We start from the raw sequence: 18,009 nt of genomic DNA on the forward strand, positions 1-18,009 counted from the left end.
GAGGGGAAAGAGTAGAGAAATTTGAAGATAGTTTGATTGATTCAATACTAGGAGCGGTATGCTCGAAAATCTAATCGAGGTAAAAATTTATACTTGCTCGTGTCGACATATACAGTAGCTCGCCCGTGAATATTTGATCGCTTTATTTCGGGAGATGCGGCCAATTCAACGATGGTTCATTCGATTTAATTCTTTGGTCCTCGGCGTACTCCATGGCCAGGTTACGCCAACGCAAATAGATCCAATTCCCTTCATATAATTGTACTCTCATCAAATCATAAGCATCATCCGTCCACACGCTTTGCTTTAAGATTCACTCCCACTCGATTAGGTTACCCTCGTGCCACCGGTCGCCACCCATCCTTTGTATCCTAGCGTGTCATACGTACCACACAGCACCTGATCAGCTGCAACCTGCAACTAAACGCAGCAGAAGCCATCCACTCATCATCCGACTCGTGGAGGTCAAATACGAAAGCCGACGGGAGGATGGGACCCAACTGGGCCCCACCACTCATAAATGCTAAAACTTTGGGTTCCCGTCACCTTCCTTTTGCGGTCCTCAAATCTAGACATCTCGGCCACACGTGCTGCTTTCCCAGTTATACGCTGCCACGTGCCATATCTCCATATGCATCGCGACAACTTCAAATTTTCGAATTGTCCCAGCTTGTCTCCACTTTCAACCCCAGAGGCATTCTAAAATCTACCCCCTCACTTTTATATAGTTATCCAAAAAAGTGAAGATTATTAGTACAAATGAGAGTATAATACATTAGTTAACTTATATGCATAAAGCGACCACTGTCGAAAACTTTTCTATCCAGGTATTTAAGAGAAAAAGGAAAACTAAACAAGTGTGAAAATAACATTAGGGTCAATGGGTCAAAGTGGTCAGACTTCCCGACATGCGCATCGCTATTGCTCCAGCACGAACAGATGCCCTTCTCCGACGTGGCAATCCAACAAATTTAATTCAAAACTAATAAAATGTAAAATGATTGTTTTAATTACTGCCTCATTGATTGGCTAATTAAATTTATTTTACATGCGTCAAAGTTCCTTTTCCATTATAAAAGGCAACTACCATCAATTTGGACTTTTAAGAAGCTAGCATCCGTGGGCTTGCGTCTCTCTCTCTCCTTCTTCTCTTCCTTCCGTAACTCCATCTCTTCCTCTCCGCCTCCTCCTCTCTTCTAGTACTCTGCGGTCCACATAAGAAAATTAACATGGGCTACATTCTCTTATAAAGCGAGGAATGATGTCCGAGAAGCCATTAATGCTCAAGGAGTACCTTGAGCTCGAGTACGATGAGGAATCCAGCGACGGTCTCGACTACTACCCAGGCCTGGCTTATGCCTCTACCGTGCGCCACCTAATCGATGCGGAGCTACGCGGCGGGGCGAGGCTGATCCGGACCCGATCCACCAACGCCCTCGCCAAGTTCTCCGCGCTTGTCAAGCTCAAGCTCCTCCCCTTCTCCAATTCCATTCCCGAGCGAACGATTTCTAGAAGCTTCTCTAAGAGGCTCGAGGGAAGCTTCTGGAATAAGAAGAACAAGAAGAAGAAGAAAAGGAGAGGGAAGAATGAAGAGGACGCGGGAGGGAGGAGATCCGACGTGGACAAGAACCGGATTAGCGACGGCGACAACACGAAAGCCACGGGCCACCGGGAGCCGTCGGTGAGTTATTTGTTTATTTATCTACGCTTCAATTATTAGAATTAGTTGTGCTACGTTTTGTGACCACGGGGGAGATAACGGACTTAATTAATTTTGGACGGTTAAGTTGCTTAGTTATATCCCAAGTCGTGTTCCATCGTCAGATCCAGGGGGGCCTATGCTGTCAGTTCAATCTACCCGTACAATCACGTTGGTCGGGCAGCCTTTCGCTTAAGACGGCGTTACAGGCCTCGCACTATGCCGTTCTCTTTTTTGAATAGATATATCGACCCATTGGTCCTGTCTTTCTGTTTAATTTAATTGATCCATTCATTCCTTTAATTTGGTAGGTATAAGATGAAGTGCTCGCATTATATAAAGATAAAAAAAATGAAAGTGGTGGCTCGAATTAATGTTATTTTTTTTTCTCCTAGCTAAGTCTGTCGTCTAGTTAAAAGAGATGGCCTTTTTGCATGTCCACTTAGGGGATTAGTTAATACCGAAGCTAATTTATTTCTGTTAATGCCTTGGAAAAATAATTTTTAGGTAGTGGGTAGTAGTGAATCCATGGAATGCCATTCGGAGGAGGAGAAGGAGCAACTGAGTCCAGTTTCAGTAATGGACTTCCCCTACGAAGAAGACGAAGAAGAGGAGGATGAGACCACGTCGCCTTCCTTCCACGAAAGGATCGCCCACATCGAGAGTACGTACTCTCTACTATTCTACTTTAATTTGAAGGCTTGTACGATTTATACAGCTGGCGTTACGGTCAACAGTCCCTCTCCCTTTCCCCAGACTTAAAGCGACTTTCCAGTCATCCCATCGAACCCAAACTAGCTCCTTTCTAGTTTTCTCTATCTCATTTACGGACTTTTATTATCCCCCCACTCAAAAAAAAAAAATCTTTTCTCTATCTCCAGGATTGCGTAATAAAAATAATAAAATCCCACTTGCAAAGTTGGCAGTTGAAACGGCGTTATCGTCATTCCCCATAAGACCGTAAGCCCTCTCTGTGAAGGCTTCTTTGGGCCATGTGTTGCGCCAGAATCTTCTGTGCCTTTGTCGTTTGGGCCCTTGGCTTTTACCAGAAGAACTGGTCGACAACAGTAGGGGCGAGGGATAGAAAAGGAAAGCAATCAAAGCCTGCCAATTTCTTTTGTCCTTCTTATTGTCCCCAGCGGCCCACCTACTGTTCAATTTAATCTTCTCTTTTTTTAAACACGTTTCGTTAGGAAGTTTTCCTATTTTATTTTAAAATAAAATAATTTTTTAATTCAATTTGAGTTTAGTGTTTGGTTGTAGGAGGATAAGATAATACTTAAGGTATAAAAATAATTAAATTAATCGTACCGTTTTTTTAAAATTTTAATCTATATATTAATTATTTTAAAACAAATATAGTTTAGTTTGAAATAGTACACTTGTTCTATATTTAACAAAACCGGGAAGGAAAGCGATAAAAGCCCGCCAATTTTTGTCCCCCACGGTCTACCTACTATTAGGGTTCAAGAAGCCGAACTCGAGGAAGCTGCCCTTTGCTTCTGTTATGCTTAAAATTAAATTTATGGAACTTAAATATCAGCTAAATTAAAAAATGAGTTAAAATTCTTGCTCGGCTTGAAAAGAATTTGAGCTGGTTCACGTTAGGGCTCAATTAGCTTAACAACTAGGTCTAGCTCGTTCAGAAAAAAAAAAACAGCTCATTGAGAACTGAATGAGCTCTATTCACTTGTCAAATAATCAAAAGAATTAGATACTATACAACTCATAGATCATAATATTATCATATTATATAGGTATTAAAAACAATAGCTAAATCGAGGATTTATAGCAATCTAATGGCTAGATTAATTAGTAATTAGTTATCATGTTTTAACCATTATATATATATATATATATAATCTCGAGCGAGCTAGGTCTTAAAACAACGAACTAAATTGATGGTCTCACCTACTATTAAATTTAATATCCAATTTTCTCTAACACTTTTAGTGAAGATCAGAGAATTTAGCATATAACGATCCCTGTATATTCTTCAGCAAAGACAGTAGAATATATAGCATTCCTAGGGCTAGAACAGAGAAGTTTACTAAATGTAGGGGGCTAACTAGCAAATTTCCAAAAGAGGGCGCATTTTCTAACAATGACGGGTTTGCAGGAGTAAAGCTGCAGCTGCTGCAGAAGATCCGACACTTCGAGTGCCTCGGTGAGCTGGATCCCGTGGATCTCGGTGAGGCATTCGAGGCCCAAGCAGAGTCCCCGGTCCACGTGGCATCATCAGACGGCGAGGAAGAGAAATGCAGGGAAGGGAGCAGCGCGTGGGCCCTGCTAAAGGCTCTCAAGGCTAGCTCCACCGTGGACCCAGTCGATTGCTCCGTCCAGAAACTCTTAGTAGACTTCTTCATCGAACGGCTCTCCTGTTCCGATGGCGGAAGCAGCAGATCAGACGGCCATGATTCGGCGGATCTATTGGAAGCCGCGAGGGAATGGATCGACGGCGGAGGACGCGGCTGGGAGTTGAGGGACGAGATCATGAAGATGGAGTGCAATGGACGGTGGAGATGCTTCGAGGAGGAAGAGAGGGAATTTGCGATGGAATTGGACGTCGTTTTGTTCGAGTCGCTGGTGGATGAATTAGTGAGAGATTTGGTATCTCGGTAAAGTTTATATATATATATATAATATATATATATATATATGACTGTTAATATATCGCAGAGTATAAAAGTTTGCAGGGGGTATCATGCCACCAATTTTGACTGATGAGATTTGTAATTTGTCATCCACCTTTCAAACGGTTCGAAATTGCCCAAATCCAACGTTTCGGCATGCAGTTAGTGGCCGAATCGAACCTAGAATCGACCAGAAGAAAGTTGATCGATCGAATCGAGCAGTAGGAGTTCCGGCTAAGGTCTTCTCTACCACTCTCGAGCACTGCCTTCCTTTTTCTTTTTTTTTCCCTCTTCGTTTTGACTAAGAAGAAGAGAGAGACCTTAGCTTGCTGCATTTAATTTATTCCATTTCTTTCTACAAGACAATCAATGCTCTGGTCATTTCCTCTCAATGTTTCACAAGATTGTATATGCCTGGGATATATGTCTTGCGACAGAGCCGCTGAACTCTCTTGTACTTCCATCATTGCTTGGGATATGCATCATATGACTTCTTTTATTCTTTGAGCTTTAATACGATGATGTATTTTCCTGCTATGCTTTTATTGATTGCTAAGTTAATTCAAGCCTCATCTTTCTACCTCCCTTCATTTCATTTTAATATCAGACTTGTAATTGTTTTCAGTGATAATAATCTAGTTCTACAGCTATAGATTTTTTTCTCTAGAAGAAATAAAATAAAATAAAATAAAAAACATACGACAGTGAGTCGATCTAACTGTAAGGGATATTTTGTAATTTGACCATTTTTCCTTGTGAAATTTGAGACTATCTTTTGTACAAAACAAAAATAAGCTGTTCATATGTAAGTTTAAGACTATAATTGAAAATATATTGTCTTGCTAAATTAAGACACTACAAACAGACAGTGGTAATGAATATACATCTACTATATTTTATAAAAATTTTATCAGATAATGATATTTTTCATTGATTAACTTGTCCACACACTTCTGAACAAAATAATATCGTCGAAGAAAATATCGTCATCTTGTAGAAATTGGTGTAACGTTACTTGCACAATTAGGCTTGTCTTTTCAAAATTAGGTTGATGTATTTAACACAATAATGTATCTAATAAATCGTCTAACCGCAAAAGTTTTACAATTTCCTAATCCATATGCTAAATTTTTTCCATGTAATATTGATTAATCCAAAATTTGTGTTTTGGGGTGTGTATGTTTTCCACTTTTACATCCATATTTTTTATTTTCTTTGGTTATGGTTGTAATCGAAACAATTATCATTGTCTTAATCTAACTTCCTGTCGAGTTTACGTCTCAAGGCATGTTGTGTTTGATGAGAATAGTTTTCTTGCAATAGATACAACTAGCTCACAATCCTCCTCAGGTTGTCAGACTTGTGCTTGAGGTACAATTTTGCCTTCACCCTTTAATGTTGTCTTATTCTAATTCTTAATGTTAATCTCACGGATAATATAACCCTATTTTTTTTTCTTAGTGTACCATAATCCTATGGGTAATAAAATAAAGGGGTCCATATGGAAATAAATATCTCATTTGTCCACGACTGCAGAGTTAGGTGGTGGCAAGAGAGGAGTTAGAGTATGTGTAGTTTTTACCACTATTAGACCTTGCATATTTTTTTCTTGGTTTATTAGTAGGTTGATGCTTCTGAGCCTTTCGTTGGCATTCCCTTGGGGTTGCATACATGTATTGCTTTAACTATCAAATCGCACCATGAACCAGTATGCTAACTTAAAGCCTTTACGCTTTCGATCTAACCTAGGTTCGCTCTATCTACTTATTCTTTCCAACTCCTTTGGTCGGATGCCTTTTCTCATTGGTGTTGTCTAATATGATTTATAGGGTCTGTGTTAAAGCCTTAAAAAGTAATAATAATAATCATGGAGATGGAAATATTAGAAAAAACAAATGATAACTAACAAAAAAAAAGTTATTTAAAAAAATATTTGAAATAATTCATAGAGTCCTAGTGTTAATTTTTCTCTTTTAAAAAGATATAAATGTTATGCGGTCAAAGCTTAGAGAATTTAGATGCAATTTAGCCAATATAAAACTACAGAGGATAAGTTGTTTAGAAGTTTTTAGTTGACTATTAAAAAGTGTTTTTAATGATAAAGAGAGGCTTATTACAAAGCTAAATCGCTAAAACGCAAGCTAGACCGGACCAGTAAAAGCAAACCCAGTTAAAAAAAAAAGGAAAAGAAAAGAAAAGAAAAAAAGGTGCGTTTAATCATTCAACCCTGCAGCCAAACAGTGCGACTGCGCCACCCAATTGTTGCTCGTCTCTCTTTTCTCTTCCTCATCACATATAACTCCCAAGCAGCGGCAGTCAAACTCCACTCCCCAACTCACAGAGACATACGGAGGTGAAGAAGACGAAGAAGAAGGCGAGACGAAGGGAGAAGGCAACGCGGCAAGCCTCTTCCGCGTTCCCCCCCCTCGTTTCTCCCGATCCGTTCCTCGGATTCCCCGATCCGATCCCTTAGTCGTACGCTCCCTCTTCCTCCCTCCCTCCGTCCTATCCGATTTGGTTCTCGGCGAAATGGTCGCTGTGGATTTATCGGTTTGATGTCTCTTCTTTCACATTGTGATTATTTACTCTCCTTTGTTGGCTGATTAGGTTAGGGTTCATCTCTCTGCGCTTGCGGCTTCGAAATGGACCAGGTAAGTGCGCTCGTTTTGCGTTGTTTTTATCTAGATTAGGGTAATAGATAGTTCGATTTAGTAACTGTTGGAAGGGATTTGGAGCGCAGTACGAGAAAGTGGAGAAGATTGGAGAGGGGACTTACGGGGTGGTGTACAAGGCGCGGGATCGGCACACGAACGAGACGATCGCGCTTAAGAAGATCCGATTGGAGCAGGAGGACGAGGGAGTACCGAGCACCGCCATTAGAGAGATCTCCCTCTTGAAGGAGATGCAACACGGCAACATTGTCAGGTCGAGCTCTTAACCATCGTCTTATGCCTGGGAATAGGGTTAACTGGAGGATATGATTTGTGAAATACTGGAGCTTGTTACATGTGTATTAAAGCTTCCTTGTTAGATGTATTTCTTTTCTAATAGTAAGCGTAGATATTCTCTTTTTGATGCTTTATAAATTTCTTTTATTAGAATGCAACTAGTTATTCGTACTCAAAATCTTCCAAGTGGGTTTGTTGTTAAATGATTGCATGTATGAGGGCAGAATCTTAATTCTGTGCATTGTATACAAAACGATTTAGGGCACCAAGATAGTCAAGCAAATCAAAAGATTAGCATCAACTTTATCTTTTCTTTATTGCACCCTAGCTATTCAATATGTAAGATTATAGGATCAAATAGTTTGTGATCAATACTCAGATATCATGCATTTTCACATGTGTTACTTATCAGGAATTAAATCATATTGGAGCACATGTATCTTTAGTAAATTGCAAGCAACCAATGTGTTCAATGGTGAGTGTTTGGTTAGTAAATTGTACACTCCAATTGCATCTCCCTTAAAATATTCTTGTGTCTAATTTTGTTAATGCTCACAAATGTCAAGTTAAACTATACTAGAATAATTTGTGATATCAACCATTCTTGGAAATAAAATAAATCAACTGCATCGTGAGTATATCATGATTTATGGTTTTCCAAAACTTTCCTTTGCATTGCATCATTTACTTGTTACACACTCATCAGTCAAATGATGACAAATTATTTAAAAGGAGAACAAAACAGCGCACTTGGAACAATAAGGTATGCCTTAATATACCAACTGCATTTTGTACCGCAATTAATGTTATGAATTATTGTTAGGGAGTTTTACATAATTGCCACTGAAAATTTTCAAAGTATCATAATTGCCACTGAAAAGTTTCAGTATCATAATTGCTACCGAAATCATTGTGATCTTTCAAAAATATCATTCCATTATTTTGTCATTTTTTTCTTTCCTTTTCGAAGCACTACCTACGGCATGTCGATTTCTCCACCCAAATCAGAGATCCCTCTGAGGCGGTGATGATTTTTTCTCTGATTATTGGAGATGCTTCTCTCTGAGTCCGACTTGTAAATCTAATGAATCATGATTAAAATATAATTTAGATCCAAAAAAGACTATTTTTTCCTTGCATAAATTATTAAAAATATTTTAAAAACAATCCAATATTATACTCAATATCATAGTACAACAAATTATATCTTATTTTATGTGAGATAAAAAATTGATAAATATTTTATACTCAACTTTAAAAAAAGGGAAGGGTATTGTAGTCATTTAAATGTGTTTAGAAACTTTAAAAGTTTAAATAATGATCTATTAGGAATATTTTGTTAAAATTTAACCATAATGACAATTCTGAAAGAGTTAAGATTTTAGTGATAAATTTGATATTTTAAAGAATGCAGTGATAATTAAGGTATTTTGAAAGTTTTCAGTGGCAATTATGTAAAAATCTCTTATTTTTATCATCTTCCATCTTCGTCATCATCATCCTAATTGTCGTCATATGTTTTTTTTGTAAACCTGTATTATATATTCATATTCAGCTTTTGATTTTATCTCTTGACAACAGGTTGCAAGATGTAGTTCACAGCGAGAAACGGATCTATTTAGTTTTCGAATATCTGGACTTGGACTTGAAGAAGTACATGGATTCTTGCCCAGAACTTGCTAAAAATCCTCATCTGATTAAAGTGAGCTCTTCTGCCTCTACAATGTGACTAGATCACGCTGATGAACTGACATTGTATTTTTATTTATTTTTCTCCTGAACGGTGATGCTTATCTCTTTCCCAAGGGATTCCTTAGCAGGAAATGCATATAGCTATTCAAGTCAGAGCTTATGAAGAATTTTTGACCTTATAATTGCTATTTCTAGAAAATGACAGAAAGGAAACTAGTGCCAAAACTGTATGATGTCACTATTCTTGATGGCATAGTGGTTTACCTTCTAAAATTTGCAAGCCATTGTAATTGTATGTCAAATTATTTACTTGTTTCTCGTGGAGATTGAGAATTTGAGATTACCAATGGAGTGATGACAACTTTTAGATTTCAGGTTCTTATTCCTGACTTGAACACAATACATCAAATTGATCCTTAAGATTTCTCTTTTCTCATTAATTATTGCTTGCATTTCTCATGATAAAGGTACTCACTTGCATGAACTTGTGTCAACCGAAAATTAGCCAGCAATCCTATGAGGATAACCCAAATTTGGTAATTTATCTCAAAATACACTCAATATCTCGATCACAATCTTCTCAACTAACTTATTCACTATAGCTGATAGATTTGGTGGGGAAAAGCTTAGACGATGGGAATACGGAAGGCAGTAACCTGAACATTATCTTCTTTTGTGTACATAAGCATTTTTATGAATTAAACAATGGCACTGCTAATTATTTGGGCGTAGTATTCTTCATTAAGAAATGACACATTAAAATTTTAAAAATGTGTTGACTTAACTAATTATGATTTGAAAGACTTAGCTCTTTTCATTTTCAGACATATCTCTATCAGATACTCCGAGGGATTGCCTACTGTCACTCTCATAGAGTTCTTCACAGAGATCTGAAACCTCAAAATTTATTGATAGACCGGCGTAAGAATGTTCTGAAGCTTGCAGACTTTGGGCTAGCTAGGGCCTTTGGTATTCCTGTCCGTACATTTACTCACGAGGTATCTTTATTTATCCTTTAATTTTTATTTTTTGACATTCCTTTGTATGTTGAAAGAGTTATCACCGATGGAAAATATATAACTGTTTTAAGTGCTCCCATGATTGGCAGGGATGAATTCTACTATGGTATTACGTTATGATCTGATCGTTGACAGCATATCAAACCAAAATATATGTTCTAGCTGGACATAGCATGACTGTAATGTAGGTTAGGCTTATGATTTAAAGCACAAGAAGTGAAGTTCAGACATGCCTCAAAATTTGCAATATCCAAATATGTAATTACCATAATATAGAGGGCTTTGAAGCACAAACACTTTAAATAGCATGTCATGTTCGTGTCCAACGAGTTACACCGACACTCATCGGACACTTGTTGGACACATGTCGAATACTTCTACAACGTATCCGATATTTAAGATACTATAGGATAAATTTAAATACTCCTCAGATACTTTTAGACACTTATAGATACTTTTGAGAAACTTTTTGAACATAAGATTTATCAAATGCTATAAAAGTTGATAATATAAATTATTTATTTTAGAAATTTTCTGCAGGTGCTATAGAAATATAATGCAACAATCACAAGTCAGTGCATATAAGAAAATTAATATTAATGCGAATTATTGTAAAATCATAGATTCGCCTATGCCATCTACTGTAGTTAGGTAATGATAGTTAGTTATTTATTCTCATAATATTGAATTGTATTGTTACGTATTAGCATTATCATTTTTGGCTATGGTATTGTGTATATTTTATTTTTCTCTCATAAATAATTTATGTATGCTGTGTATTTATATTATAAGTTTAGAAAAATATTTTTTTAAATATATTGATAATATATATAATGCTTTTATTTATTTATTTTGCCGTGTCCTAATCGTATCGTGTCCTGTTCTTGTAAGACTTGTCGTATCCCTGTGTCCATATCATGTTATATTTGTGTCTATGCTTCTTAGAAAGATGCCAAGTTACTATTCTTTCAGAAAAAGTTAGTTACATGGCTTAGTGTTGGTTCATAGGTATGGTTAAAGGACTAATATTCTTTCCAGGTGCATGCAAGTATGTAGAGAATTTAGCTGATATAGTTAATGTATATAAACATCTCCCTAAACAATTTCTTGTTTAACATAACCCAGTACTCATATGTAATCATGTAGGCCCTTGCTAGATGAGTACTTCTAGGTGGTTAAGGATTTTCCTGGCGAAGGAATAATGCTACTTATGCACCACAGATCAAGTGTTTCCTTAGGGTGTTATAGAATTTTAATAATTTTGATTTCAAAGTGTATTAAGTTTCAATTGATGTGCTTCAGTAGCTGTTTTCAGGTGGTAACTCTTTGGTACAGAGCTCCAGAAATTCTCCTTGGATCCAGGCAATACTCCACACCGGTTGATGTGTGGTCAGTGGGTTGTATTTTTGCTGAAATGGTGAATCAACGGCCGTTGTTTCCTGGGGATTCTGAAATTGATGAATTATTCAAAATATTCAGGTTTATTTTCAGATTAATGCTTAAATTTGTCTCTTTCATATTCTCAAGTGCATCTACTTGCATAACAGTTCTTCTTTTCCAATGCATATTTTTCTTGAAGAATACTAGGTACCCCAAACGAAGAAACTTGGCCAGGGGTTAGCTCTTTACCTGACTTTAAGTCTGCATTCCCCAAGTGGCCTCCTAAGGTATGAAAGAATGGTGTGCCAATTTGTTAGTACGTTGACCCCCAACACCGCCCCCACTTCCCCCCATCCACCCCCAAAACACACACCACCACACAGTTTTTTTCACTTTTTGAGAAGTTCAGTTAGTAGTCCATACGTCAAGTTCTGTGGACTGCACTATATTTGTGTGATCTGATTTGTTGTTATTATAGGACATACATTCTGGAATTAGTTTCATTCAAGATTTTAAGGTTTGACTGAACATTTGTTTCCAGGATCTAGCAACAGTGGTGCCAAATCTTGATCCTACTGGTGTGGACCTCCTATCTGTAAGTCTGAGTATATTTTCTTTCAAGAAAGTGTATACATACATATAAGCCTACTTAAGACACATATCGACACATATTCTGAGGATCTCTTAGCACTAATTTTGCGCTATCATACACTTCTTGTTGCATTTAATGAGTTTCAAAGTTTTGCACATGTTAGTCCTTTCGGATGCAAACTTGACTTCCTTTTTTTTTTGTGGCACTTGAAAGCTGTATCCTCTTGAATGCTGGAAGATCTAGCTCGTAATGGTAGTTCTCGTCTTGGTTAAGACTAGTCCTGTCTGAAGTCCCATAGCACTTGCTACCTCAGCCTATGCTGCTGCTGAATAGAATAATTTTAGGGCCACAATTCCTGTGACTTTGGCCTGACCCTCTTTTTAAAACGTGGAAACAAAAGTTTCTATTCATTAAGGATAAATTAGAGTTTCAACATAGTGGATGTTCATAGAAAGAGTTAGTTCCTAACTCCTTGTTTGGTGCTTTCTAACTGACAGAAAATGCTCCGACTGGAACCGAGTAAAAGAATCACAGCTCGGCAAGCTCTGGAGCATGAATACTTCAAGGACCTCGGATCGGCACCCTGACTCACTTATTTGTGTGTATATTGTCTCAGCAGTGTGTGAGATAGTTGCAACTTCCATTCTTGCATTTGTGTGGGGATTATGCTTTTATTTTCTTTTCTTTGATCAGCTGACTATCTAGTTAGCATGAAAGCCATCTTTTCTGCAGTGTGTAAGTGAAATACTAAATGGCATATCATTGCGGTTTCTTTTATTCTTTGAGAGATCGCATAGCTTTTAAATAGGCTGTTAGGTAACCTTCACAGTTTCAATCGACGCCAATCAAAAGAACTGCGATGGTTTCCTGTTTAGTCATGAGTAATTGAATATCTTGGTCTTTGATCGGTTTAGTTTCAGCCAACCTGACACTGTGACACAAATAAATTTTCTACCCAATTTCTTTGTTTACTTTATTAGAATGCATTCTAGCACCGGTTATCAAAATTTCATCGACTATTCGATGGGTTTACCTTTGAAATTTCGACCCTTATAACTACGCAAAACCAATTTGTAATCCAGCGATCCTGTAAAGAGCATGGGCTTGACCTCGCGAAGTTGTATATGATTTTCCAGCGATGGCTAATTATATAAAACAAAAGCTTCCATAAATCGGTCTGGTCGCCAAGGAAACTACTGGTATCGATGACTTCCCTTCAAAATTTTCATAGTTTTACCTGTATCGCCGAATTCTAATTAAATATGAACTTTATGAATGACAGATCATCTCGCTCGACATAAAAAAAGATAATTACTTCACTTGACCTGTGATAACTCGAAGCCTTATGTTTCATCGACAAGTTGTAGCAAGTGGCTTGATGATTATCTTCATGATATTTAAAACATGCTATAAAAGATAACAGAGAAGCTCATAGCCCATTAACCAAAAATATAACTTACAAACCGTTAAAAAGAACACAAGGAGAAGGAGAACAGAAGCACAACCTATAGTACTTCTGCAAAACCGAACCGCAAGCTGAACAAAGCCCCCAGATATGTATAAATTGGAGACCAAAAAGACATATAACTGAAGTACAACGATCACCTATTAACAAGGTGAGAAATTATGCGGGAACATGGAAGGGGCAAATTTCCTGCAGAAACTGGATATGCCTCTTTTTATGCATCTCTTTTAGTGCACTTTCTTCATGATATCTGAAGTACGAAACTCAGCATCTTCCTTGATGAAGCTCCACCAGAGATTCGAGAGGGGGATGGATAATGCATGGCACAGCGCATGGGCATCAACATATCCCTTGACGGGGGGGAAGTCGTAAATTTCCAGCAGCACGACAAGGGTGACTCCAATAGCAACTGTCCACAGCTTCATGCCGGAAGGGTGACTGGTTATGATAGCCCAAGCTGTCCAGAGGAGCACCTGGGCAATGATCATAGCAACGCAAACCTTCATGTTCAGCCCTGACAGAAAAGAGAAAAGATCAAAATCATCCAGGACATGCTGTTATTTGTAGATACAAAAAAACCATTTATACAAAAAAAACCTTCAAATATTTGTAAATACAAAATACCCTTTATACATTGTAAAACATGGAAAAAGAAATTGCAAATGCTTATCGGGAATCGAAAATAAATATATTGCATTAAGCCTCATAGTATGTAAAGCCAAATTCTTTAGTGACAATAAAATCTCACCATAGTCAAATTCATGGAAGTTGAGGTACAATATATGTGTCGTCAAAAAGGCCAGCAAAGGAGCAACCACCATAACCCTAGAAGCCTCATTTGTCACCTTAAAAATCCGCAGGATAGCCAATATGAGGGAGAATCCAATAAAAGCCGCAGCAGATGAATAATCTAGCTTCTCGGTCAAATTGCAATTTCTGTGGCACACAAAAGAATAAGATAAAGACTAAACAGGAGAAGGTTTAGTATTGTGTAAAATAATGGCCTGGAATCACTGCTGGAAGATTTTGACTAGAGCTTACTGACAGTGATGTATAGCACTCCAGAACCAAGCATTCATTGACAAGAGCCCATAGATGTGCCATAAGCAAGTAAACTCATAATATGTCCTGTGACTCTGAGGCCTAAGAGGCAACTTGTAATAAAGCAAGAGGAAAAAGGATAGCCAGCCATTAAATTGCACAAGAAGATTCAAAGCAGATAGGGCAGCAGAAACAGGCTCCTGAAATGGAAGTAGTGAAACAAGAATTACAGCATCACAAGAAAAGAACCAGACGGAGAAACCCACAATTAATAAGCAGCTTCTATCATAAGTTCATAACAGGAGAGAGATCAATCAGAAAAGTTAGTATTGGCCCACCTGAAACACAAAAACTCGCTTGAAAGGCCATCTTCTGTGATACTTAACAGGCTCGAGACCAAGTCCTTCCCTTTCTTCTTCTCTCTGCACCATACAACGGTACCGACATTCAGTTTTGCAATTCCACTGTTTCCATTGCAAGTACAGTGGTTCTTGCTTATGCCATGGATGTTTGACAGGTAAGTCATCTAATGAAAATGGGCACTGCTCAATGGTGGAGTCTTTAAGAGATCCCGTCATTTCACATTGGTTGACACAAGCCCTGGCAAAGGAATCATGACATAGCGAGGACACAAACAGAAATATAATATCTAAAAGCTCATCATGTATGCGATCAGCAACTGAAAGCAGCAGGCCTTAAATAGCCTAGCAGAGAGCTGAAATCCTAATAAATTATCTCTCAATTTTTACATAATGTATATACTGTAAACCTGCGATAACTATGAGTTGTTAAATTGTTAGCTACTGACAACAAACTCCTTGCTAGCCGAAGTAACATGCTGAAAAATTTAGACCATCTTTATGGCATCTTCATTTAATTTGTAAAATGGAACTAATCTCTGCTATGCATCTTGTGAAGTTCTTCCTAATTCATCACAGCTGCATCTCAAAACCTTGCATAAAAGAATTCTTTTTTTTTCTTTTTGGTGTCTTAACCAATGTGTTGAAGAAGTATTATCTCTAATTTTTTGTGTCCCAATTGCTGACAAAGATCTTCATAACTTGATATTATTTTAATGTAACATCATCATCGCAGAATGAAAAATATGTTATCTGGATTTACTAAGACTCTGGAAGAAATCTCATACACCATAGCAATTTCTATAAGATGACCAAGGATAGAGACAAAAACATCTGTGTCTTTCCACCTAGTAAAGTAATACTACTAAGAAATAGTGCATCTATATGCACTAGGACTTAAGAAAACCTCTCATCTCACTTGATTAAAGACTTCTCAACCAGCGGGACCAATTAAACAAAAAAGTGACAATCATGATCCTATGCAAATAGTGAATCTAAGAAGCTACCAACAAATAGTGCCCTCAATAAAACCCATAGAGAAGCCCTAATTCTAACAAGTCCGAGGACTAGAAATTCTATGGCCCACAAATTGTTCCTGGAAACGCAACTAAATCAAATAGGAAGCAATATGATCTGGAAGTAACATGAACCTTTGATAGCTACATTAAAACTCAATTTTAACCATGAATTCTCGTCATCAATCTCGAATAGTTTCGCTTCGATGTGCAATAAGGAACGAAATACAAAGTCAAGATCCTTTAGAATCGATTCGCTCATCCGAAAGATAGAGATGAAAGCGGAATTATTCACACACACACACACACACACACAAATGCGATTACGAAGAGGAATACGTACATATACATCGGATCGGCATCACCGTCGCTTGCGTCAATTGCTCCAACGACCCATCCCAGAGCAACAAGAAGCAAAACCCAGCAACCTCCCATCTCCTCTCCAGTGCGAAGGCTACTCCACGAACAAGAGCAGACGCACGGATAAGCTATCCATTCCCGTATCGAGAACCAGACAAAGAAGAGCAAGGACGGGATCAGAGGTTTGGCGTTCTATTCTCTGGGAGGATAAGGAGGAGACTTATCCAGAGCATATCCACATGCCGCTGAGGACTTGGAAGTTTTAGTCGTCAGTCTCTTTGGATATTTATTTAGGGAAATTTTATCCTTTTTAAACTAAACTCCTTTATTCTGGAGATCCGGTAAATTATGCGCCGCTATCCGCACGTGAGTGGGTCCACCATATTACCTATATTTTATAAGGAATGTTTTTAATAACACCCTATAGTTTTGTCATCAGACTTTCTTGCTATCATTTTTTATTTTTATAACTCTAGCTATCATTACTCTCATATATAATTTATATAACTCTACAAATTAAATTATTAAAATACTCTTTAAAAAATATTGGTAACTTGACCAATACTAATTAAACTCTTTTTAAGCATCTTTTTCTAGATCTACCCATCATACCCTATCTACTAAAAGGTAATTTAAATATTTTCAAAATTACCTTTAATTTTTCTAATAATATTAATTATTGATATCCTTTAGGCATTATTTGAAAATTTCTCTATCTATAAATAGGTGTCGGATAGCGTATTTTCTATTAATCCAACGGCAAATATGGCTCGGGATAAGCTTAAATGAGTAATAAATGATACAAAAATGTACACAGTATTATTACAGTTACAAGTTACAACGAGGAATAAGAAAAGTGTAGATTATATTGCTATATGGTGGTCATCAGACTGGGGCTAACGAGATTTTTGCATTCAAATAAGCAATGCATTCTGTTGGTAGACCAAGGAAGGAGTTCATGAGGATATCAGAGATGGGATCCACCACAGCCACACCAACTAGCTTACATCTTCCTTGTTCATCCATTCTTTGACCACTTCCACTCCTTGTGGTTCCCTTGGATTGCTCTGAAGTGAGTGTTGTCTCAACTACTAAGGGAGGAGCTTTGTAGATGCTTCCAATTGAGAACCAGAACTTGGATCTAAATTGTAGATCTACCTGCACGCGTGATTACTTAGTTTAAAACGACGTTTCAGGTATAATAAAATTGTGAGCAGACGTGATTAAATCCATTAATAGCTTTACCTTACCACTCGTCCTATTGATGCTTCCTTGAAGGAACTCCGGAACAATGTCGATCTTGAGAAATGGCGGCAATGGTAAGCCAAGAAACTTAGTCGTTGCAGCAGTCAAAGGTGGGATGTACAAAGTTGCAATGTCGAAGGCGACCAAGACTATGTCATCTGTCTCTGCTCCTTCCTCTTTTCTCCCCGTTCCACTGCCAAGGCCTCCTTTTGCGTTGTACTCGAAGTCTGGATACCTGGAAATTCCCAGTTTGCAACTCTCCAGAGTTTGGAACTCGACGTTGTAGTCAGCCGGGGAGGTCCTGGCGATGGATTCTTGTTTGCTTTGGTTTGTGTAGGCCGAGCAAGTTGCGGCGTGTCTCTTGCACGTAATTCTGAAAAGTTTTGATGAATTGGAGATGGATGTCTTGTTGGATAGATGTTGGAGGATTGAGAGATTGGAGGAGTTCATGTTGGAACCCATTGGAGCATGTAGCTAGTAGTAGCGGATAAGAACTTCACCAGTGGTGATGACTGATGAGATATTGCTCCGAGTATGTGGCTGGGAGCAGTCGGGTATAT

General features: G+C 37.8%; 4 protein-coding genes across 5 annotated transcripts; 2 read left to right on the forward strand and 2 right to left on the reverse strand.

Moving 5' to 3' along the window:
* Positions 1-1,104: 1,104 nt before the first annotated feature.
* LOC140784419 (uncharacterized) lies at positions 1,105-4,831 on the forward strand. The gene is made up of 3 exons (XM_073131821.1): positions 1,105-1,681; positions 2,207-2,363; positions 3,819-4,831. The coding sequence occupies exons 1-3, from the start codon at positions 1,259-1,261 to the stop codon at positions 4,319-4,321; spliced, it is 1,083 nt and encodes a 360-aa protein (XP_072987922.1). The 5' UTR covers positions 1,105-1,258; the 3' UTR covers positions 4,322-4,831.
* A 1,663-nt stretch (positions 4,832-6,494) lies between these two features.
* Positions 6,495-12,740, forward strand: LOC140784657 (cell division control protein 2 homolog A). Of its 2 annotated transcripts, none has more exons than XM_073132177.1 (9): positions 6,495-6,807; positions 6,940-6,983; positions 7,073-7,257; positions 8,862-8,982; positions 9,797-9,970; positions 11,307-11,470; positions 11,571-11,658; positions 11,913-11,966; positions 12,461-12,740. In XM_073132177.1, the coding sequence occupies exons 2-9, from the start codon at positions 6,975-6,977 to the stop codon at positions 12,548-12,550; spliced, it is 885 nt and encodes a 294-aa protein (XP_072988278.1). In that variant the 5' UTR covers positions 6,495-6,807; positions 6,940-6,974; the 3' UTR covers positions 12,551-12,740. The 2 variants fall into 2 exon arrangements, with proteins under 2 accessions (XP_072988278.1, XP_072988279.1); XM_073132178.1 differs by having other exon boundaries at positions 6,583-6,807; positions 6,945-6,983.
* A 640-nt stretch (positions 12,741-13,380) lies between these two features.
* LOC140784656 (uncharacterized) lies at positions 13,381-16,461 on the reverse strand. Its single transcript, XM_073132176.1, has 5 exons — positions 16,188-16,461; positions 14,808-15,069; positions 14,470-14,669; positions 14,177-14,364; positions 13,381-13,942 (listed from the first exon to the last, which is right to left on the reverse strand). The coding sequence occupies exons 1-5, from the start codon at positions 16,277-16,279 to the stop codon at positions 13,656-13,658; spliced, it is 1,029 nt and encodes a 342-aa protein (XP_072988277.1). The 5' UTR covers positions 16,280-16,461; the 3' UTR covers positions 13,381-13,655.
* A 540-nt stretch (positions 16,462-17,001) lies between these two features.
* LOC140784658 (uncharacterized) lies at positions 17,002-17,988 on the reverse strand. Its single transcript, XM_073132179.1, has 2 exons — positions 17,450-17,988; positions 17,002-17,362 (listed from the first exon to the last, which is right to left on the reverse strand). The coding sequence occupies exons 1-2, from the start codon at positions 17,909-17,911 to the stop codon at positions 17,090-17,092; spliced, it is 735 nt and encodes a 244-aa protein (XP_072988280.1). The 5' UTR covers positions 17,912-17,988; the 3' UTR covers positions 17,002-17,089.
* Between the last annotated feature and the right edge of the window lie 21 nt (positions 17,989-18,009).

This window comes from Typha latifolia, chromosome 3, assembly GCF_019914945.1.
Source record: "Typha latifolia isolate L0001 chromosome 3, TyphaL0001v2, whole genome shotgun sequence".
NCBI classification, from domain to species: Eukaryota; Viridiplantae; Streptophyta; class Magnoliopsida; order Poales; family Typhaceae; genus Typha; species Typha latifolia.